Raw genomic sequence first — 24518 nt, 5'->3', positions numbered from 1 at the left:
TGGAGCATCTGAAACATAAAATTCTTCTATATATCAAGTTTCATTAAGATCCGATCATTCATTCGTAAGATACCTTGATTTTCACGTTTTCCGAGAATTCCGGCTTCTCCCTCCAACTCTCTTCAATGTCACCGGATCTGAACGGGATTTAAAATGAGAGTTCTAAAGCACAAGATCCATCTAGATATCAAATTTCATTAAGATCTGTCCTAGATTTCATCGTCCTAGCTTACCTGGAAGTGCCTAAAGTAGCAAAACCGGGACAGACCGACCGACAGACAGACAGACACAGACCGACAGAATTTGCGATCGCTATATGTCACTTGGTTAATACCAAGTGCCTTAAAAAATTGTGGAACAATGAAAATTAATACTTAAAATAAAACTGATGGTTCCCAAAAAACTAAAGCTAAAGGAAAACTTGACTATTTTAGGAAACATCTTAGAAACAAGTAGTTGAACTCTAGCTAAGCAAGAATGAAACCACTAGAAAAAATTAGCACGAACATGTCGAACGACTTTTCAATTTACTAAAGGGGTTTGACTGTGGCAAGACCCGAGACTACTCTATCCATGAACTCCCAATAGAGACAAGTTTCCCTTCAAGTTTTACATCGTTGATACAACAAAACTTAACCAAGTTGACCATCTTTGATGCAACAAAATTAAACCAAGTTGACCACCTTTGATACAAAAAATTTCTTATTTTCTTAAAATAACGCAATATTGTACTCATTATTCCTTAGTACTAATGTAGCCACCATAAACCACAAAGAGCAACCCTCCCAGGGAGAAAATCCCATGTCTAAAACCTGAAATTTCAAAAATATTTATACTATTTCTTTCTATTTGCTTATAGTAAGTTATAAGGAGGATGCAGCGGCGGATCCAGAAGGGAGCTGGGGGGCTAGAGCCTCCCCCTTGCATATCCAATCACACTAGATCAAATGGGTAATTTTTTTTCATCGGTTGCCAGCCTTATTATTTATAATGACCTTATTCGTCCTGTTTTTAAATTTCTGGATCATATTGAATTAGATAAGGACTCAGAAACAACATCTAAAGCAATTACGTTTGGAGACGAATTACGAAGAAGTGACTTTATCGTGAGTTTAAACACAGCTGTTCATTGCTTAGCTCATACTGTAAGACTGATTAGGTGTCTCCAAGACCCCAAACAAGACCAATCAACTGCAAAAAATTATATAATGTAAATACTAAGCAAACTCATACAGATGAGATCGGAAGTAGGCATCGACTTCAAGAAAGTATATGCATCTTCACAAGCCACACATTGCACATTGCAATTAGGAGAAGAAATAATCTTACTCGAATCATGCAGCCGACAGACTCAAAAGGCTAATGTCCAGTTACCAGGTCAAGATGCAGAACAGTATTACAAGGTGGCAATACACATTCTATTTTTGGATCATCTTGTTTCTGAGTTGAACACCAAATTTAGTTCCATAAGTGAGATTTCACATCTGGAGGGACTGATTCCATCTGACTTTTCTAATCACACAGTTGAAGTAGTGTTGAAATCCAATATCTACTATGAGAAAGTTTCTGCTTCATCATTAGAGTTATCTACAGAGATTGGACTTTGGTGGAAACATCGGCAATCCTCAAGAATCTTCCACAAAGTTGTGAAACAGCTTTACCTTAATTATCTTAATTCGAACTTACGAGCAAATTAGTTGCAAGAACGCTTATATAAAAAACTTATTATAATGTAGAATAACTAAAAATGTAAATACGGGTTTATTTTAAAAACTGAATCATTTGAAAAAGTAGTAATATCAGTAATAAAAGTATTTCCGTCCTTGAAATAATAAGGTAATAGCTTTCAACGTCCAAATTCTTATGGTAAAAGGGTCAGATATGATATGTTAATGCAAAACACTCTAACGGCTCCAAAATCTTTTTTATTTTGTAGTCAATAATCTTTAGCCAAACCATATTTTTTTATTTCTAAACTCTGGTTAACAAACAGTTAAAACGGCCTAAAAATGTGTCATTTGACACTTCAATTTTGAGAATTTTCCCGGGGAGGGCCCCCAGACCCCGCCTTGCTGGGGGGTATTCCATACCCCCTGGTGCTTTCACCCCCGCCCCCCTTTGGTCTATCCTGGATCCACCGCTGAGAGGATACATTTTGCATTAGTAAACTTGCAATTAAATTACTTTTTGGCAAAATCTGCATGTTTAAGAAAGATCAGATTTTGCTAAAACAATTTTCAAATTCATACCAATATAACGATGTTTAAGATAAAAAAATAACATACTGCCTCAAATACTGCGTCATATCTACATATAGAAGAAAGGAGGGGGGCTATCCTCCTGAAAAGGGTTCATATAAAACGTAGAAAAATTCGGCTTAAAAATACAATTTTTTTTACCACTCCCCCCCCAAAAAAAAAACCCGTTTGCATCCCATCCATGATTGTCAGACTTTTGTCCGTCTATGAGATAAACACTGCACTTATCCCAATCTTCCACATAAAACGAGATGGTATCAGCAATAAAATTTAGAGGTAACTTCAGATTAACTGTTAGATGTTCTCGGAGCCTTTTACTGTTTAAAATTGTTTCGTTTTCGTTTGAGTTGGTGCAAACTTTCCTCCCTTGGGAATAAACGTTCTTCGTATATATAAAAGCAGAGAGGAGCAACGCAGTGGAAATTTGCCACCTAATACACTTCTAAAGGACCCCTCCCTGAAGAAATGGAAATTTGGGCCTCCATGCACTTGGAAGGAGGCAGGAATAACCTAATCTTTGTGAAAAAAAATAGCAACCCTAAAATTTGTACTTAGTGCAGCTACGACCAGGTGCGTAGGTTTTGTTAGCTGCTTCTAGTCTTCACTAGCCCTTTATAAATAAAAATAAATCCATTTCGTATGCACGTAGCAAAATCTGCAAAATTGTAACATTAGGGTCTACTTCAAAACACGTCGAAAGATTGAAAAGCAATACAGAACAAAAAAAAGCTGATAATGTGATTTCAATAGAACATCATTCCTGCACACAAAAAAGGCGAACTGGGATCCCTCTGAATGTTGGACCTGTGTGCCCAATGTATAAGCGTAATATTAATTTTAAAACCTATTTCAATTAGTCTCCAAGTCATTATTCTCTCTAATTTAACGTATTATGTTATTCAATTTTCTAACTTTAGTAACGATTTTTTTTTCATTACTCTTTAACAAGGTGATTAAGAATCTTCTTATAGGTACAAATGCGATAACAAAAACAGGGCCGTTCATCCTTGTGTACTTGAATCCTGCTATCATATGATTACTTATAACACATCTGAACCCAGCCAAAAAGAAAAAAAAAAGACAGGATAACTTGTTTCTTATTACGAGTGGCATCCTACTTCTGATAATTTTTTCGATTCAAATGACCTTGGTTTTTTATTATGTTTATCATTCTTTTTATTTTTGCAGAACAAACTCAAATGAGTTTGTCTAGTTGGCTACTCTATACTTTGGCCTGTGAAAATACCCATTTTTCGGTCTTAGCCCGCTGCTTTCAAATTTATTTCATACCTTAACTTGGACCTTAAGTTGCCGATTCGGCAAATCCGTGTAGGATTTATTCCAGTCTTCGATTGACCAACCACGAGCATAAAGAATAGATTCAACCAATAGGATATCAGAAATAGCATCACCAACTGTTTGATTGATAATATCACAAAGAATTGCCAATTTCTTTATAGCCATAATCTGTTTATCGGTCATACTAAAAAGGAAACAGTCGATCAATAAATATGAAGCCAAAAAAGGTCTCATTTCTATTCCTAGCTCTTTCTCGGGTTTTTCTATCTCAAATTAACACTTGCCAACAATAACGACCAAACAACAATAAAGTTTTGAAGAAAGAAAAATGAATCTGTAAAATGACAAACAAATGACGTTTAAGCATCAAAGGCATTCAAAGATAATTTTTATGATTATGCCTTTTTAATTTCTTTTTAATTTTATGTGTTTGACTTAATGTACTGATTTGAATTTTTTTCTCTTAGCTTTAACTGACATATAAAGCGAATTCGGCTCTATAGAGCTTGTGATAGTCTCTTGAAAATAAATATTATCTTATTATCTTATCTTATAACCCAAACAAGATTGCAACCACGATTCCCTGTAATAAGCACCCTTACACTTACAGAAAAATTATATTAGAACAGACAGACCTGTTCATGGCCTGTAGAAATAACTCTCTATAGAGCTTGTGATAGTCTCTTGAAAATAAATATTATCTTATTATCTTATCTTATAACCCAAACAAGATTGCAACCACGATTCCCTGTAATAAGCACCCTTACACTTACAGAAAAATTATATTAGAACAGACAGACCTGTTCATGGCCTGTAGAAATAACTCTCTGCAAAACTCTTTTAAACAGCTTCAAACTGTCTTTGATGTGAGCCACGGTAAACTATATTACTCAATAGTTGGGAGATACATTTCAAATTGCTTGATTATTTTCAAATACAGAAATTTTAACAGCCTTAATATATCTATTAGTTTTAGTTTTACGGTATCATATGTCTGATTATGCTCGTTTGTGAAATTGTTATGCTTATGTTATGTACTACGTTATGTTATTGTTGCGTGTGTTATTGTCATGTGTTATGATTTTGTGTGCAAATGGGTAACTTCGTTGTCAAAACAGGCTAATGGCTATTTAAAAAAAAAAGAAGCCCGGAACCCCACAAAAAGCGTATCAGATCGAAATGAAATCAGGACCGGTCGAATCATCTTAGCCGAAAATCGCATTTAGGAGATTTACAACTCCCCATCTTGATATAACACATAAGTTTTAACAGCCTTAATATCTTTATATGTGCCACTCTTAAATAAATAACAAAAACTACCGAACAAATAAATTATCCAAGAAAAAAAATTTACACACCTATAATTTGCTAAATAGATAAATTGCAGGAGAATTGTCCCTTCCCTCTCCCCAACACCCTGTACAGGTATACTTTACTAGCTTTTATGAAAATTCGTAGTATTTCGACCCGAACATGCGAGTTTCAGGTACTTCATTGGGTTTTAACAAAATTCCTTCTAGGTTATGAGATCACTGGAGCATCTCCAGGATGGAAAATTTGCCCCTCAGTTTTTCACATGCATGAACACCCTGAGGATACTACCTTGTTTCTATGTGTAAGCCAAGGAAGTCCTTAAAAATCCAAATTTTGCTTCATAAACCCATGTAAAAATCAAAGAACCTTGAGGTGATAAACATGTGCCCATAAACAATAAATATTGAAAATAAGTATTTCAGAGAATCTGTCTCCGGCATCGACCCGTTGTATGCATACTGCGGGAATTTCTTTATTTTAGTAACAATAATCTAAGCCTTTTTTTTATTAAGGGTTTAATTAGCGACAGGCAATTTTGCTTCATGCTGTACTATTATCTAGGAAAGAGGACAGATCTCACCAGCTTAAAATATAGGATTTCCTGATCCGAGTAGGCAAAAATCATCAGTAAGAAAAGCATGCGAGCAAATGACGTACGTTTATTTCGCTAAAGTAAATATCATCAGCGTAAGGTAGTCTTAGGCAATTTCTAACTTAGCTTAAAGCTAGGGTGCTTGAACATGTTTTTTAATTTATCATGTAAACGTGAAATTTTACCTGTTTACGATGAAGTTACACCGTGAAGTTAAACATACTGAGATTCTTAAAAATTCAATGCCCCCCCCCCCACACCCAAATTCCTGTCTATGTGTTTGTTGTAATCTCCTTCTGGTTCAGGGCGAAAAAGACATATCTGACGAATGTCTATCTGGTAGATGACGAAAAAAGACGGTTATTCAAGCGGAAAACCAGGGATTTATAAAACTAAAATGACTTGAAAACAGAATGAAACCAGTGAACAAAATACCTTGTATCATTTTGAGAGTTTCTAATCTTCAATGTGGCAATGTCACTAAAAACAACGGTTCCATGACCATTGGCCTGCAATGTAAGGAAAAAGAAATCATAAAAAAGACTCAATTACAAAGGCCATAAATAAGCAGCATGAAAGTGACTAAATTTAACTAAAAACATACCATAATCAGATGCCTTGGCGTACCTAATAACGAAATCAATAAACACCCATAGTATCATCAATTATTCAATAATCATAAAGTTAGTACTTATTTCACGTTTCTTTAGTTTCTTGTGCTCAGATAATGCTAAAATCAGCGGAAAGGAACCATCATTTAAGCAATTTGGCAGCATCATTTGAGCAAAAAGGGAAAATGAACTTTTTTTTTCATTCGCATTTCATAATCAAGCCATGATTCTTGATAGCTTTTGGTGATAGTCTCATGGGAAAATTTACTGATAGGGTATTTATCCTTATGACGGCAAGTCGACGCTGAGGCATGTTACAGGTTAAAAAAAAACTTTAAAAATGAAAAATTTGGGTAAAATTCTAGTTTAGCACATTTCACTATCTTGGAAAGGGGTTAGATTAGAAAAATGAAACTTTGAGTAATGAATCCAGGGCCAAAAATACACTCTGGGAAGAATTTTATGAGGCCTGCGTCTATATTTATGTTATGAGTTTCGTTTCCGGTTCTGTTTGTCTTTTTCCCCTTTTTTTCCTTCTTTTTTTATACTCCTTGTGATGCTTAAAATTTACAACGGATTATAAATAAAATCAAATTCAACTATTGCTATTACTAATTGATTCGCCTTCATAAAAAAGTCAAAAGACAGAGAATATAAAAAAAGGCATACATAAAAAAGGGCAATTCAGCAACACATTGTAAAATCATACTTTTCATCTGCTTTCTAACAGTAGGAATCAACAGCATAGTCATTTATCGGAGACACATAACAATAAATATTTCTAATAAATTCTAAATAATTCTTAAATATTTCTAAGTAATTCTAACGTGAAAACGTTCTATAACGACGTTTAAAGTATTAACAGTAACCTAAAAGAGCATTCAAAGAGTTTTTAAAATGCAACAGCATGCCACTTTATTGGTCTCTTTTTCAAATACAGGAAAAGAAATTAAAGCAGTCACATAAGCGTTTTTGTAAGTTCTTGTTAGGCCTACCACCCTGGACTAGAAACTCTTGGATTAGTGAAAGATATGGCATTTTTGATCCATACCTGGCCGTCCAAAATCGGCTTTCTCGCTATGTCCGATCTCTCTGCAAGAATAATTCCCTGTATGGGGCGATGGTGCCATAATCTTCTTCTTCTTATAAGTTATCTTTCTAGTTTAGTTATATTTCTATTGTTATTTATGTATTATGTAGGATAAGTATTTAGTTTCTTTTTTTGTCGTTTTATTAATTTCGTTTGCTTTTTCTTTTCTCCATAGGGTTATCGTTGTGGGTTATTAATAAATGATGAATTTGATGAATGCGAAAGATGAGCAGCGGTCTATACCGTGTTTGTAAATATTTCTAGTTATCAATGCAGCTTTACTTCGTCTGTTCTACTGATCTGTTAGTTTATTTTATTATACTGTTTTTCTTTGTTATATTAGATTTATTGTGCTTGCCATTGTTGAGTTACGTGTACTTTTGTTTTTGCTTTGTTTATTAATTTTTTCTCTGTACTCTACTGTTTATACTTTTGTATATTTGTGGGGAATAAATATTATTATTATTATTATAAGCGTTGGCAATAATCGCAGGATATTAGAGCAAAACAGCAACTTCCCCAACTCTTCTTTTTCAACTATCTCGTTAGGTTACAGTACAATTGCCTTTCATCGAGCTTTCGGTTTACGTACATCTGAAGCGAGGATTTTCATTACAACAACTAATTCGAAGTTTTTATCCATATTGCATGGCGGTAGATCATACATCTGTTTTAACTAAATATAACCTTAGTCAGAGACATAATTACTTTTTTTTTCTGTTTTGAGCACTGAACATTCAATTAAGCACTGAACTTACTTCAAAATATATACCAATATCGAAATTCGTCGCTTTATGATGAAGATGTTTGACACCAGTTGGAACACAAGCAACCGGTACTTTTAAATTCTCGCTAATATAATGAGTTGAACTACCGTTAGCATATGCAGTCTGAACAAGACCCAAATTAAGCGCCAATCCAGATTCACTCACGAGCTCTTTGAAATAACCAGCAACTAAAATAAAAAAAAGAGAAAACATTAATCAATATACAAAACACTCAATAAACTAAGCAATCCACACTAGTTTTACATATAAAATCAAAAAAATTTACTTTTTTGTGAAATTATTAAACTTTAAACCCCCAAGGACAAACACTTAACTAGACTCAAAGCTTTAAATCTCCTAATTTTCTTATAACCAGAATTAAATTTAAAGCATAGATCAAATCTCGATAGTGGTAAGGTGCACTGGATAAAAAACAATGCATTATTTGAAAGATATAGTAACATTGGAGAATCCTTCGTCTGAGAGGACGCAGGTTCGAATCCCAGTATACCCAATTAATTAGTTTGGGACGGGGGTCAGTGGCGTGGCTCTGTAAGCTTAGCCAGAGTCGACCCAGCTCTAAATGGGTACCTGGAGAAATCTGGGGAAGGTAAACAGGAAGGGTGTGCGAAAGCACAGGATGGTTGCCCCCCCCCCATTGCACTTCCTGGCTGAAGGGCCAAGAAACGGAGATCAGCACCGCCGGTAGGGACTGTAAAGTCTAACGCCGTATCCTTTACCTTACCTTTTTTATAGTAACATTGGGATAATTAGATTTTGAGCACATCGCCTTATATTAAGTAGGTTCTATCATTTGATTAAATCCGTTTTCTCTTCCATTGTTCGGTTCGTAAGATATTTAAAAACTTATATTTCCTTAAATGCAGTACATTCTTTTTTCTCGCTTATATATATATATATATATAGCTGGGAAAAGAAGCTTAAAAATTCATAATGTTTTGCCGTATCATAGGTACCCAAGAAAAATTTCCTGCATAAACAACCAGTTATGACTAACTAAAAAAAAAAATAAAAAATAAAAAAAAAAAACCTCGTCATTTTTTCCAGTTTTCTGCTTTCTTGAATGGTGTTCAGCACAAGGCTTTGTGAGTTAAATCAGCCAAAATAAATAATATAAATTTAAGAGAAACATAAAAATTATGTCTTATAGTTCGGATATGGCCCAAGTTCTGTTTACACCCATTTAATATATGGTAATACTAGTTGTCAAATGCATAAAATTTTAGCAGAATTTTTGGAAAATTTCGAAAGAAAACATATTGAACCCCGTCCCAAACCGTTCCAAGTCTTAATTGACGGTAAAAAAAAAAGATCCGGGAGGGACGTGAGCACTAGGTCTCCCTTTCCTATCCTCAAACGCACACGCCTCCCCTGTGCCGAGGTTGAATGTTTTGCCTACGGGTTAAGTTGCCCATCCTGCCTCCCAAGCAATTACATTTTCAGGCATGTCTTTTTTCTTTCTTTTTTTTGCATTCCCGTAGCGATTTAAGGAAAGAAAAATGTATGGTTTATTTGATTAATTTGTAAAAGTCAGGCAAACTACTTAGTGCACTAAGTTAACAGCTCCTTTCAGTTATTTTGACACTTTTAACACCAATTATATATTCAGATGAATGATCTTGAAACCTGAATTGTATTACCTTGAAACCAAAATCTCAGAAAAACTTTGGGGATTATTCCAAAGAGTATGGGTAACCTATGAGAGCTGAAACTGGCCCTAGTGTCGACAAGAACTATCAATGCCATGTAGCATATGGCAACACATCTGGCAACATTTTTTCAAGCTTTGTAATTATTTTTATGCTAGAAAATGAAGTTGGACACTTACTACTAATATGATCTTGTCAATTACACTACTTAAATTAATTATTCTTATTATTACACTGAAGAAAATCTCAATGGCGTTGATATTTTTTTTTGTCGATAATAGCGCCAGTTACCCCTCTTTTAAGTTACCCATACTCTTTGTATAATTCTTTGTTAGAATTTAAAGTAAAATTCTCTTTCGATCAGAATGTATACGGTTCAAACAGAAGGTATATAGTTCACAATCAAATTGGGTAAGTTCCTGACAATTCCGAAAATTCTCAGAAAAACAAACATTGCCTTCACGCTTGGTTCCTTTATTTATTTCGTCCAGAATATGTTTGATATTGTTTTCAAGACTACCGGCAACTCAGTTCCAATTACTTTTATGTAAAAAATTGGCAATAATTGCCAGGGAAGAGATAAGAGGATCAAACAAGGCATGGAAGGACCATTTGTCTGAATAAATACGATGGTAGCCACAAAAAGAGAGGAATAAAAAATTCCTACGCCGTAATACCAAATTTAAAATAGTTGATTTTTGCGACATCTGAAATTCCTGGAATTAATCTGATTTTGTTCATTTGGTCGATATAGTTTCGAGTAAAACTATGTGAGAAAAGGCATATAAAATTGGGAAGAGGTGATGGGAAAAGACAAACAATGAATTTGGACTTTTAGAGAGTCATTTTGTTCAATATAGTTGTAAGATCCATTCACTATGCCTTTGGGGATAACACGATTCCCACAGTTCTTAAGGAAAGGGCTATAAGTTACGATGTTTTCCTATTGTTTACGTATTGAGTTGAGTATAATTTTCACAAATACAAAAAAAAATATATAAACAATATTATGCCCCAACAGAGAGCAGAGCTCGTATTCCTGGGACAATGCAAAAACATAGAAAAACTTCAACGTCTCATCATATTAATAATTTCAAAATGTAACACAGCAAAAAACAAACAAAATAAAAAAAAAACACACAAAAGAAAAGTAACAAGGATAAGTAAATAAAAAAAATATCGGGTAGGAGGGGCGTGGGAGGCCATCCCAAACACAGGGACACACAAACAAAACACACAAAGAAGAAGATCAAATAATTTAATTTTCCATCATCAATGGTGAATAATCAACATTTCAGCAAACAATCTTTAATATTTGCTTTTTTAAATTTAGCTGAGATTTTCGGGATGTATCAAACAGAATTTTGTCCTTCAGCTTATAATTATTTGCAATGAAGGGTATTTGGTACCTAATCGAAAACCTTGACATTTCAGAACTTACAAAAGGAATTCGGTACATCCCAGACCTCCGACAATCCGAACGAGGAAGAAAAATTAACAGAGATCTATCATAGACATAATTTTTAGAATTTCGGGTTTGAAAATGCCTTATGGAAGTATTTAATACTCGTATATCATTTAAATCTAACAAAGTTAAGAAAAGGAATAACGTTTTAGTTTCCGAAACATTTTCAAGTTTTGAAGGGCGATGTAAAAAATTTCCAAGTATTCTTATTGCGCTATTTTGTAGTACCTGTAAGGATTTTATATGCTTCCAAAATGTATTAAGATATACAACTAAGCAGTAATTCAAATAAGAAGAATTAGAGAGTGATAAATTATTTTTAAAATGGTAAAAGGAAAAATATTCTTGACACGATACATCGACCCAATATTTTGAGCAAGTTTCAATCTTAAATACTCAATATGATTATGAAATGACAGAAGGGGACCAAGAAAAACTCCTACATAACGATATGATTGGACCCTACAAATTTTTTTATCACCAGCCTGAAGCTCCTGACAAGAAATTTCTCGAGTGGCACGTTTTGAACGACCAAAGACCATAAAATTAGTTTTTGTAAAATTCGGTACTTGATTATTGGAAAAAAAACCACGGTTTAACTGAGTCAGTTTTTCGATCAATGCTGATGAATCTCTAGCTTTAACTGTTATAGCTGTATCATCTGCAAATAGAATTGCATGGCTTAATATTTTCATGCAAACCTCGTGGAAGATCATTAATATAAATCAAAAATAAAAGTGGACCTAATACTGAGCCTTGGGAAACACCAATATCAATAAGATTTTTTGAATTAGTCATTTTTCCACCGACATCTACTGTGATTTTGCGTCCGCACAGGTATGATTTAATATTTGTAATCTTTTCATTCTTATACCGGAATTTATCATTTTGTCAAGAAGAATTTCATGATTTAAAGAATCAAATGCTTTTTTATATCATAGAAAACAGTAGCCACATTGAAATCATTATCTAAACGATCATTTATTTCTAATAAAAGAGCTACAACTGCGTGTTCTGTCGAACGGTTTGCCCTAAATCCAAATTGATATTTGGTAAAGAAATTTATTTTATCCAAATAACTAGAAATCCTTTCTTTTAAAAATATTTTTCATTTCTTTTGTATAATATTTGTTATTGGGAAACACACATTTTTTTGGGGGGTGAGGGGGAATTTTCCGCTGGGGGAAATTCCCACAAGAAGAATTTTCTGTAAGGAGGGAGCTCTCCGGGGATAAACTATTCAGGAGAAATTTTACACTAGGGGCATCTGCCAAAATTTCTACATGAAAATCTCTTTTATTTGTCTTACTTTCTCTTTGCCGACTTAAGGTATTTGTTTTAAAATTGTCTTCAGATTTGTCGAAAAAATATTTAGAATGAATTTGTGATGCTTACTAAGGATTGAAATACAAAAGTTTTCCTATATTTGAAACATTACAATAGCAATTCGCTAAGAACGTTTGTTTACCAATTTAATAATAATTTGAGGTTTTTTCTAAACATAATAAAGTCCTTATATCCAATTGTGATTACCATTTCTTTCTTAAAAAAAAACTACTTACTTAATGTAGCGATCTTATCCCCATCTAGCATACAAAAGGTGTTACTATCATCATAAAAAAAGTAGAGGACTCGATCAGCATCGCCATCTACAGTGGCATATTTTACACCCCTCTCAAGAGGTACGTTGTCGGGGGGTCGTTGACCAACTTTGACGTAATCGGCACCGCACTAAAAATCCAAATAATAAAAATTTCACGAAAGTCTTTACATTTCCAAAAGTTAGTTGGGAAAAATTCCTATTACTCTATACTAGAGTGCAGTCCAGAGGGAATAATTGACATAACTATTGGAAATATAGATGGGTTACCCTTTAGTCTAGTATAAACCACATCGCAGACCATACGAAAACTTAAAGGGCCTACTAATACATTTTCAAATGTTGAGCACTCTAAAAAAAAGAATTACTACTCGATCACTCATTTAACTTAGATGACCTTCAACAGCTTTAAACCCCGACAACCTGACTTCAACAATTATTTGGTATGAAAGATCCTTTCTATTAACTAGTTATTTTTTTAAAACACTTGCTTGGAGCTTTCTGCTTCCAGCCTTACTTAGAGCTACGGTAAAGGTATTATTAAAGCTTCCAAAAATAAAATTCGCACACGGAAATTAGAGATAGCTGCTGCCTTAGGGGAGAGGTATAAATCATTAGCTTAGAAGTCCCATCCCAAAAGGCCAAAAGTCAGCCATGACTAGATAAGAGTTTAAATTACTTGAATATAAGCTGGTCTCAAGCCTTTCCATTTTATAATACATATACAAAAGTTCCCATTGAATGGTAATATAGTCAAATCTAGGGCAGTTTATATTCTCAACTTATATGAATTCCTTTCACATTCTTTCCTGTCATTCTTTTCTTTTGTTTCTGTATGCTTTGCATTTTATAGCTTATTTAACCAATTCCTGTATTAACCAGAGTAAAATTCCTGTTCATTTTAACTTTCCATGGTTTGTTCATAGTAGATTCCTGCTCGTTCGAGGCAGGGCCGTCCCTAGGTTTGGTGATGCCCCCCACCTCTCGACTCAAACATAAATAAAAAAAAGCCCCAGAAGCCCTAGCCGCAGCTACCCGTAGTCAGACAACCCCAGGCCATGGTGTCCGGGCTGATTCCCACTTTTTTTAGTTTTATTTCGCTCTCTGGTTTTCATAGGAAAATCTATTTTTAAACCTAATTTCCATTTGGTTCTAGGTTTATATTGTTTCCAATAAAAATATGTGAGAAAAGGCACATAGAATTGAAAAGAGATGATGGGAGAAGCCAAACAATGAATTTGGATTTCTAAATTACAATATTAGCTTCAGCGGTGTAATCAACAATCCAAGGATTCCTTAAATACTAAGCTAGGTGAAAATCAGATTTTATTTTGTGAAATATGTACTCAAATTCTTCAGTTATTGAACGTTTGCAGTGCAAGCCTTTTGTGTTTAGTTAAAACCTTAGAAATTCTTAAACAAAAATTAGAAAGTTAAACACTTATTCCATCATTTAGAATCATTTCCCAAAAACTCCATGAACGATCTTGAGGTGCAATACGCTAAACATGTCAGTAGAAGTAACGTTTTGGGATGGAGAAGAGTGACCTGGGCCAAAGACCCACATTTGGGCATCCCAAGCATGCAATTTGAATTTTCCTGCTCGACCGTGATTTTCAACGGGTTCAACTGATTTTATGAATTATAAAATGTCCACCATTTATAAATTACAAATTAAGGTATTTTCAGTTTGGAGTTTCATTTTGCAACTAATAAAAAAAAAACCTGTCTCACAACAGGTATAAAAAGAAAAAAATATATCGTATACTCTTTTGTGATAATCACGGAGACAAATCCCTTCCCCCCTTACACAAGAATTGAAGTCGCCATGTCCCCACCCTCCCTCCAATAAATTGTCCCTGAAAGTTTCCATTGAAGGCGATACAAAACAGGTTAGACTTACGAAAGCTATGGCTTTGGATATATTAATGGGGTAAAAGGGCAAAAACCCCCCTTTCCAATTAATTCTTTATCCATCTACATGCGTAAAATAGTCTGATACAATTTTTTTCGAAAAATCCAGACTATGCTTTCGATACTTACTTTTATCAAAAGAAAAAAGCCTAAAGTTGAAATCGAAATCTCGACGCCTAAACTGGGCTTTTTTGTCTAAAACCTCCGAAAATCTTAAATACTGAAATATTTTTGAACACGCGCTTAGTGCATCTTGATTTAAGAAGTACATTCAGCGATCTTAATAATTTTTAATCATTGCATTTAATAATTAAGGACCAAACCTTCAATTTTTTCTGAAGGATCAAAATTTAGGGCTAAAATATGTCTATGTACGTGGGAAGCGGATTTGAGAAGCCATTAGAGGGGGCACAGACCCAACAGGCCTTCTAAACATATATGGCCTTCTAAAAATGCAGACTGAAAATCCTTACAAGGCCATGACTTCAAATTCAAAAAGATATTTATACATGCAACTTTTTTGAAATGCGTACTTTATATGTTCAAATTTCGAAATTTCTATGTTGCATTATTGGCCTCAGCTTTGTAATTACACAAGACAGATATGTTGCAAAATTAGCCTCAGATTTGTAGTTAGCACAACGAGAAACTCTTATTTACCCTTTTCGATAAGCAAGAGAAACATATTTGTGGGGGACATGGAACCTTCAGTCACAGAGATTGATAAGTCTATATGACTATAATGTTGCCGATTGAACCATATAAAAAAAAAAAAAAAAAAAAAAAAAAGAAAAGGAAAGAGAGCGGGAGAACAAAAATCTCATAATCGGGACCGTCATTGAAAAATTCAGACATAAACAATGAGTAAAATCAAAATGTTTCTTTAAAACATTTTGCACTAGAAAATTTAAAACACATAACAGCTAGCCAAAAAAATTAGAAGAATTATGTCTGAAAAATTGAGACATAATCAGGGAGTAAAATCTCTATATTTCTTTAAAATATTTTGCCCCAGAAAAATCTAAAACATAGAGCAGCTAGCCCAAAAAATTACAAGAAAAGCAAACTCGTACCTTTGAACATTTTCTGCTCAAAAAAGCAAAGCCAACTATTTAAGTTTAAAGAAATTAAAAGCTGTTCTGAGATATATGGGAAGATTTGTATGACATAATGAGTGTCTTTGGGAGCTGAAACGACAAAAGCCCCCCCCCCCCATTCATGCTTGCGACCCTGTACTAACTTACCATATAGTTTAATTCACCTTCTCCACTGTTGAAAATTTCTACTTTAAGCGAGTCCTCCAGATAAGTCTTCATGACTTTCATTTTGTGTGCCCCAACACCATTGGCTCCGTCAAAAATGACTTGGTTTGCATATTTTTCATTAAGGGGGTGTATTTCTCGAAATTTTTTGAACGCATCTAAAAAAAATCATATTCAAACTTTATGATCCACTGATAGTAAAAATTATCACTCCTCACAATTATTATCACTCTTCCTCAATTATTGTATTTTTTCTTCATGCTACTTAACACTGAGCAATTAAATGAGTAGGTTGTTTTTTTTAATTCTAATTTGTTTTCGTTTTTTTTTCTTAGTCCATATTTTTGCAAAGAGGCTCTTTTAAAGCTAGTTGTTTGACAAAATTTACCTTTTATTTATCTTAAATGTATTGGAAAGTTTCATTTGCACCAGATGTTTTTCATGTAACTTCTGATGCGAAATTATTAAAAAAAAACATTTTCTATGAAAACAAAATAGTAAATTTAAAACTTGAAACAGACGGGAAACAGCTCATGTAAGATGTCACCTCGAAAAGAGCATTGATTTATACGAACAAATAAACATTAAACCAGAAACAATGAAACATTAAACTAGAGATATTAAAAGGAACATAGGTCAAATTCGCACTACTTGGTGTCTATTTATTCTATTCTACCATTGCAAATGCATAGTTTAAAAAATATGACCGAAAAACTTTATAAAATCTTGTCTATATTCTTTGTTCTATCTTTTGGCTAAAGGAAACATAAGCACCCGAATGCAGCCAAATTTAAATTAGCAGAAATTACCACAAGTAAGTTACACAAAAATGAGAGTGCCATGCCTCATTAACTGAAAACTAAACAGATTACTTTGTTGAAAGTTATTACCAATGTATTTTTCTATATACTTGAAACGGTTCAGTTTAAAAGGAAGAAAATTGTGACAAAATTAAAGGTATGCGTTTTAGTGGATCTTGGAAGGACAGGGGCTAGCCAAGGAGCCCCTATATTTTAGGCAATATAAATATGCACATTGAAAATATTCATATGACTTTGATTTTAACATGATGCATTACTTCCATCTTGGTACAAACTTTGAATATGAAGGTTCTATTTTAAATGGGTATTTACACGGTATAAAGTCTTCTCAGCTGCAGCAACGGTTCAAGTTTGAAAAAATGCTATTTATTAAAAATACCCTTAATGTGTTTTGATTTAGAATTTCTTGCAATACACTCTCAAATTTATAGTCAACGACCTCAGATGTCTTTCCAACTTTAGTGATAACCAAACAATACCTATAGAACATGCACTTAATGTGTTTGGATTCCGCCACTCTATAACAGCGGAATAAATTATTTTAGGGCCTTTTATTACCCTTTAGGAGCAATCTGTTGCTGTTTTGTGTTGCTGAAATCTATCTTACTTTATAATTGGTCCTTGTTTTGACAAAAATGACAATCGCGTATATTTCCGGGGAACAGTGCTTCCACTTTACAGGATTTATCTTGAAATTCAGAATTTCTGAACTTCGGCAGATTTTTCTTCGGGATTTTGGAGAATCCAAGATTTCTCAGGTCTTTTTTCTAAATTTATTGCTGACTTCAGCAAGAATTCAGGATTAGGTACAAATAACTAACGTAGAAAAAAAAAACATCAGTCATCATTCTTCGAGCCTGATTTACACATCTTCTTGTTACAGCTTTTGAGGCTTGGAATTTTAAAAAGACATTCAATATTTGACGCGAAGCGTGATCTACCACATTTCACTCATTTGAAATAGCTGAACTAGGTTTAAATAGTCGACTAACTATTTAACTTTTCATTGAATAGTATTAGGTATACACTAATACTAACATACAGTGATTTTTATTCTAGTTCTATTTTGAGCTAGAGATAGGCTAGACAGATCTATGCATACAACTTGAATCAAGCTCACAAAAAGAAGAATAGAAATTTGGATCTAGCAACGGATACAAACACATAGAATTAGTAAGTAAATATACCTGGGAACAAATGTGTGCTAATATATTCTCTTTATATCAAGTTCTTGACAATTTCGATCTAATGGGTTCTCAGCAAAACTTTACGTTAAAATCAAAGAATTGTATGGATCATTAATAGATTTTTTTTTTCTTTTAACAGATGTGACTACAATTCCTCTTGGATGTAAAATATTCAGCTGGACTCGTTTAAATCTACAAACAAAAATCGCAGTACCCCTGGTTTTTAAAATTTCATCATGAAGCGAATAATTCCCTGAAAATAATCATTACCTCAAAAAGTTTAGACTCATTGTTTTGCTTCTCTAAAAAAAATATGAAAGTGTCAGACACATCATTTCACCTCTGTATCAGCGATAATAGCATGACAAAAAAAAGAAGAAAGCAGCATGAGATATTGCAAGAGAGAAATTTTTGAGACTTTCAGACTTTCATTTTTGAGACTTTGTTGTTTAAGACTTTCTCAGAGATATGCTATGACTCGTTTTCGGTTGTGCAACAAACTGGGTAGTGACCATCCCCTCAAATTGTAAAAATAGAGTTCTTACACTTTTGGAGAAGGATGTTTCAGATTTCTAGGATTTCATGAAGGATTTTTGAGGGTAAGCAAGCGGATTAAAAACCACAGAAGTTTCAAAATGTCAGCTGGTTTCCAATAATCAAGCAAATAAGTGGTGGCCGGCGTCCCCCCCCCCGGAAAATACACCCCGCTGAAAATCCTCCCGTGAAAAATAAGGCTTTCCAAATTTAAGAGTTTTATATGGGTTTTTTCCGTAGGGGGAAGGAATTCTGGTAATTGTGTATTATACGCCACTAACTCAAGTTTATGTTGTGAAAAATTTAGAACAAATCGGTTTCTTCTTTAGTTTTTTTTCAGCTTAGCACGAGACAAAACAAAGACAAGTGACAGAATGGATGGGAAAAAATATAATTTGGGCTGGATATTTGCACAATAGGGGGGGGGTTCCAAAGTATAGTTCCAAGTAACTTTATCACAATATTTCATAGCTGACTGTTATTTCAGACTTGTGTTCTAATAATTTTCAAATTATCATTAAGCTGTCTACATTTCACACTTTAGTCATACATATTATTGTTGCCAGGGTTTAAAATATATTTCCGCTACAAATGGTGAATTTAAAAACTGACCTGACATTTTTTTGAAATATCCAGCTTCTGTAGGTTCACCGTACGCACCATTGGTGTTATGAGATACCACAAAGTAATGGAGCTGAGGCGTAGATACTATTCCAAAATTTTTGAATGTTCCTCCCATCTTCTCAACACCCATAACTACAGCATCCATTAATGATTCACTACTTGGCCTATATCGTATATAAAATAATACATCTCTTACACACACACACACACACATATATATATATATATATATATATAATATATATATATATATATATATATATATATATATATATATATATATGTAAAAACTAACATTCTCAGTTTATTCATTAAGGACTGTACATGACTTGGTGACCTTGGCTGAATTGGTCCACGCAATGTAAGCAAGAATACATTGTTGAGGACAATCATTTAAGTGGCCAAGCGTTTTGGCATAAGAAGAAGATCCATTTAGAGAAGATCCTCAAACAACCAAGTTCAGAAATCATTCTTTAAAATTTCTTTTATAACTACCTGCTGGAGTCAGGAAAAGGTTTTCATTAAAACAGACAGCATTGTAATGAAATTTGACATGACTGATCCAACACTAGCTAGGTCCTCTTCAGCAATAGCTTCATTAGCTACCTAGTATCTTTAGCTGAGTTAAAGCAACGGAATGGTCAATGTAAAATTTTCAAGCCTGTAGATAATATCTCAAATGAAACAAAAAATACCCCTGGGTACGGTTCACGTTAAGAAACATAAAGGGTGGCATGGGGAATGCTATGTTTCCTTTATTTCCGTCTTCTATGTGTCGTCTAACTATTTTGCTGCACTCTTTTGTTTCCGTCAACTCAGATTTGATAGTAAAAATTGTCAAAAACGGGTTACTTGGGAAAAAATGCGCACAAAAAACCCTAAAAACCTTGCATAGCGAGTGAGTCATCAAAACCTTTAACAAAAGAAGTAGAGAACGCCACAGTCCTTTAAAATTTAGAAAAGCAACTGGGAAAGCTACCCTTTTCGCAGAGGCTGATGAAGAATGAATTGAGCAATTAAATAATCTACGTATATCCACAATTATAATTTAACAGCCTGGGATATTTCCCAATAGAGCCGCGAGATATTCTCTCAGTGGTAGCCCTGGTAACTAAGCCTTACGCATTGTTTGGATGACAATAAAGATTTATTGTTTTACAAAAGTTAGTAAATGCGAAATCTTGATGAAAATGTCACGTTCAGGAAGACTGCACCCATAGAAGATTTTGCTAGAAAAATTGTTTTGATCGGACCCACGAAGGTTTCACTGAAGGTATATTACACCCACGAAAGATTGCGCCAGAAAAATTACGTCCAGTAAATTGCACAGGCGACGAGATTTTGCACACTGACGGTAGCACTAAAGAAGGTTATACCCATTGACAATTACGCCAATAGAAGATTATACCCACAAGATATTGTTAGGATCTAAAGCCATCTTATACCTATTCCTTACAAGGGCAAACTGACACAGATATATTCCATACATATTCAGCATAGCCAAATAATATACAATATGGATTAAAATATACCCAACACAAATTAAATTTTAAAAAAATCCCCCTACCAAACCTTTCGCTCTGTACAGTAAATTTGTGTCAATGCGTAAATGAAAATGTTTTTGAGTTTATCGGATATAGCCAGTGGAACTATTTTACTAACCGATACATTTGAACAACATTTGAACTTTATATTATTATTTTTAAAAGTAAATGGACATCAATAAAACCATGTTTGAGGCATTGTGAAAACTAATTATTTATTTTATTTCCATTGCCCTTGTGTCAGAGCATTCATTCTTGAAATATTGCCTAAATAAATCAAACTTTGGCAAAAAGAGGGAAGGGCTGAAGAAGGGGGGGGGGAAGCTCCATCAGATACATAATATTTTCTGTTCGTCTTAAGGTTCGTTGTTGCGCTTTACCTTCATTTGCGAAAAACAAAACAAAATATATAATTTAATTTCGTTTTATGCACCGTAGGCTATCCAGGGCGGAATGTGAGAGGGGCTACAACCCCCTCAACCACCACTCTTTACATTCAAATTTATCATTTGCATAAGGATGCTTCGGATAAAAAGCTCATCTGGCTTGTTAAACAAAAAAGTGTCTTCCAAAAAGGGAGTTTTTCGAAGGAAAGTAGAGAGCCATGTTAAAACCCAAGACTAATGCAAGACTAAAACTTAAAACTCAATGAAGTTTTAGAATAATTAAATGAAAAAAACAAGTTTTTTGAAATGAAAGTAAGGAGCGACATTAAAACTTAAAACGAACAGAAATTACTCCTTATATGAAAGGGGCTTTTCCTCCTCGACACCCCGCTCTTTACGCTAAAGTTTTTTATTGTTTTAAAAAGTAGAGTTGCGAGAAAGAGTCAAACTTTAGCGCAAGGAGCGGGGTGTCGAGGAGAAAAAGCCCCTTTCATATAAGGAGTAATTTCTGTTCATTTTAATTTTTAATGTCGCTCCTTACTTTCATTTCAAAAAACTTGTTTTTTTTATTTAATTTCTGAAAGTTTTTGAATTAAGGCATGTCTGATTTTGGCTCTCCGTAAATAAATTATTAAAATGAAATTTACTATTAATTCTTTTTTTTTGGCTTAATGGCTTTCTCTTAGTTTTGATCAGACGATTTTGAGAAATAAGGGGTGGGGAAGGAGGCCTAGTTGCCCTCCAATTTTTTCGGTTACTTATAAAGGCAACTAGAACTTTTAATTTTTAACAAACGTTTTTATTAGTAAAAAATATACGTAACTTAAGAATTAACTTACGTAACAAACTTTTATATTCTTATATTTTTGATTTTATATTCTTATATTTTTTATTTTATATTCTTACATTTTTGATTATATATATGAGGGAGTTTGCCCCTCGTTAATACCTCGCTCTTCACACTAAATCTTAAGTTTTGTCCTAATTCTTTAAGAATGACCCCTGAATCAGAAAGGCCGTGGAATAAATAGTTGAAATTACTAAAAATAGTTTAGCATAAAGAGCAAAGTATTTATCTCCTTCTAAATACCTCGCTCTTTATGCTAAAGTATTTTTAGAACCCCTTATATGCGTAATAATCTCTGTTCGTTTTAAGTTTTAATGCTTCTCCTTACTTTCAATTGAAAAAACTTTTTCATGTTTATATTTTCATTGTTTTTTTTTTTTAATAGTAATGCTAGAAAATCCTGCGCCCTTTTCATTGAATTTCTCTTCCCCCATGAAATTTTCCTCCAAGGAAAGATCCTCCCATATAGCCCCCTCCCCACAACCCCACACCCAAACAAAAAAAAACTGAAAACGTCGGTACACTTCCCAATAACCATTACTGTATGTAAACATTGGTCAAAGTTAGTAACTTGCAGCCCCTCCTCCAGGGACTGTGGGGGGTAAGTCATCCCCAAAGACATAGATATTATGGTTTTCGGCTATGCGGAACAAAATGGCTATCTCAAACTTTGATCCGTTGACTTTGGGAAAAAAATGAGCGCGGGAGGGGGCCTAGGTGCCCTCCAATTTTTTGGTCACTTAAAAGGGCACTAGAACTTTTCATTCCCGTTATAATGAGCCCTCTTGCAACACTCTAGGACCACTTGGTGGATACGATGACCCCTGGAAAAGAAAAAACAAACAAACAAATAAACACGCACCCGTGATTTGTCTTCTGGCAAAAAATACGAAATCCCACATTTTTGTAGATTGGACCTTGAAATTTTTTCTATAGGATTCTCTGATACGCTGAATGCGATGGTGTGATTTTCGTTACGATCCTATGACTTTTAGGGGGTGTTTCCCCCTATTTTCCAAAATAAGGCAAATTTTCTCAGGCTCGTTACTAAATTTGATAAGACTAAATTTGATAAAACTTATATATTTGAAATTAGCATAAAAATCCGATTCTTTTGATATATCTTTTAGCATCGAAATTCCGTTTTTTAGAGTTTCGTTTACTATTGAGCCGGGTCGCTCCTTACTACAGTTCGTTACCACGAACTGTTTGATTTCAGCTTGAAACGTCCAGAAATTACAACTAATGAATATATGAATCTCTAAACGAACAGAAATTAAAATGAATAATCATAAAAATCATAAAGATATTACACACTGCAACAAATGGATATTTTTTTTTTTTAACGAACAGAGATTACCACAAATATGAGTAAAGTTACCGCCCATAAAGCTTCTAAGGCCAGAAGGCCATTCCCACTTCACTAAAACTGATTTGCATTTTGAGCAGTATATTAATTTTGAGCACATGTTAATCAAGATTACATGAAATAACAAATAGATGTACATTGTTTGCTTAATGTATAATAACATTAGTCTCTTGAAGTCTAAGCAATTTGCGATGGAAAATAAAGATGGAAAATACGGAAGGAAAATGTAGGTTGACACAGAAGAAAAAGTAAAAACGAAATATTAATTACCCCCCAAAAAAAATATGTTCAAAAAGGGCCAAAACGATGTTCCCCAGCCACTTATGGATGGGTAGATTTCAAATTTTGGTTTGGGAGAGAAGGCAGAGTTAAATCGAAAGATACTATGTGTATCAAGGGCATCAGGAAACCATATCTGTAATATCTAAGGAATGGCTAGGGGACGGAATTGAAACAAGTTACTTTTGAGGAAAGAAGGGGCGATGATGGCACTCCAGATATTGTGCAGGGAGAGGGGGAAGGGGCTAATAGTTTTTCTCTCCAATCTAACACAACGATTTCGCTCTATAAGCTTCTATGGGACTTATAATCAACTTACGGCTACGTAGTGAGGTAAATCAAAAGACATTATGTGATCCGCAATATTTCGGGAACGGCTTAGAACGTCAAGTTGAGAAATTCAGGGAATGTTGAGGGGGGAGGACAAGCAAACTTTAAAGTTCGCTTGTCAAGCTTGACAAGCAGACTTGGAAGGAGAGGTTAGAGCTAAATTAAAATAAATCAATTGCATCCAGTTTATCAAAATACCATACCTACAATATCTCAGCAACGTCCCGGGATATGGAGTTAAAACTTTGATGTCGCGTCACAGATAGAAGGGGGAAGAGCAAGGATAATTTAAATTCTATACTGGGGGCTAAATACGTTTTGTCTCCCGACAACCTAAACGGTTTTGGACTCCCTGCGAGACTTCAAATCTATTTAATCTATTTGTTTGAAACAATTTTTCATAAACATGTTGCAAAAACCGCGAACAGTAATTTCTGTTCGGTTTAAGTTTTAATTTCGCTCTTTACTCTCATCAGAAAACCGTTTTTTTACATTAATCAAACAGTTCGTGGTAAAAAAAAAACTGTAGTAAGGAGCGACCGGGCTCAATAGTAACCAAACTCTAAAAAATGGAATTTTGATACCAATAGTTACATCAAAAGAATTGCATTTTGATGCTGATTTTAAATATATAAGTTTCATCAAGATCAGTTATACCCATCAAAGTTACGAGCCTGAGAAAATTTGCCTCATTTTAGAAAATAGGGGGAAACACCACCTAAGCGTCATACAATCTTAACGAAAATCACACCATC

At 34.1% G+C, this 24518-nt stretch overlaps 1 protein-coding gene across 2 annotated transcripts in view; it reads right to left on the bottom strand.

The window, feature by feature from the left end:
• Positions 1-24518, bottom strand: part of LOC136025033 (phosphoacetylglucosamine mutase-like) — a 47560-nt gene that overhangs the window by 5837 nt on the left and 17205 nt on the right. The window contains exons 5-10 of one of the 2 annotated variants that reach the window (XM_065700676.1): positions 18997-19172; positions 15825-16000; positions 12629-12797; positions 7923-8119; positions 5899-5972; positions 3549-3741 (exon numbers count right to left, since the gene is read on the bottom strand). In XM_065700676.1, the coding sequence (XP_065556748.1) occupies positions 3549-3741; positions 5899-5972; positions 7923-8119; positions 12629-12797; positions 15825-16000; positions 18997-19172 (985 nt within the window). The remainder of the gene's footprint in view (positions 1-3548; positions 3742-5898; positions 5973-7922; positions 8120-12628; positions 12798-15824; positions 16001-18996; positions 19173-24518) is intronic. The other variant, XM_065700677.1, reaches the window with a different exon arrangement.

Source organism: Artemia franciscana, chromosome 3, assembly GCF_032884065.1.
Source record: "Artemia franciscana chromosome 3, ASM3288406v1, whole genome shotgun sequence".
In the NCBI taxonomy this organism is placed as follows: Eukaryota; Metazoa; Arthropoda; class Branchiopoda; order Anostraca; family Artemiidae; genus Artemia; species Artemia franciscana.
The sequence above is the reverse complement of the archived record's forward strand: the minus strand, read 5'-3'. Positions and strand labels throughout refer to the sequence as shown.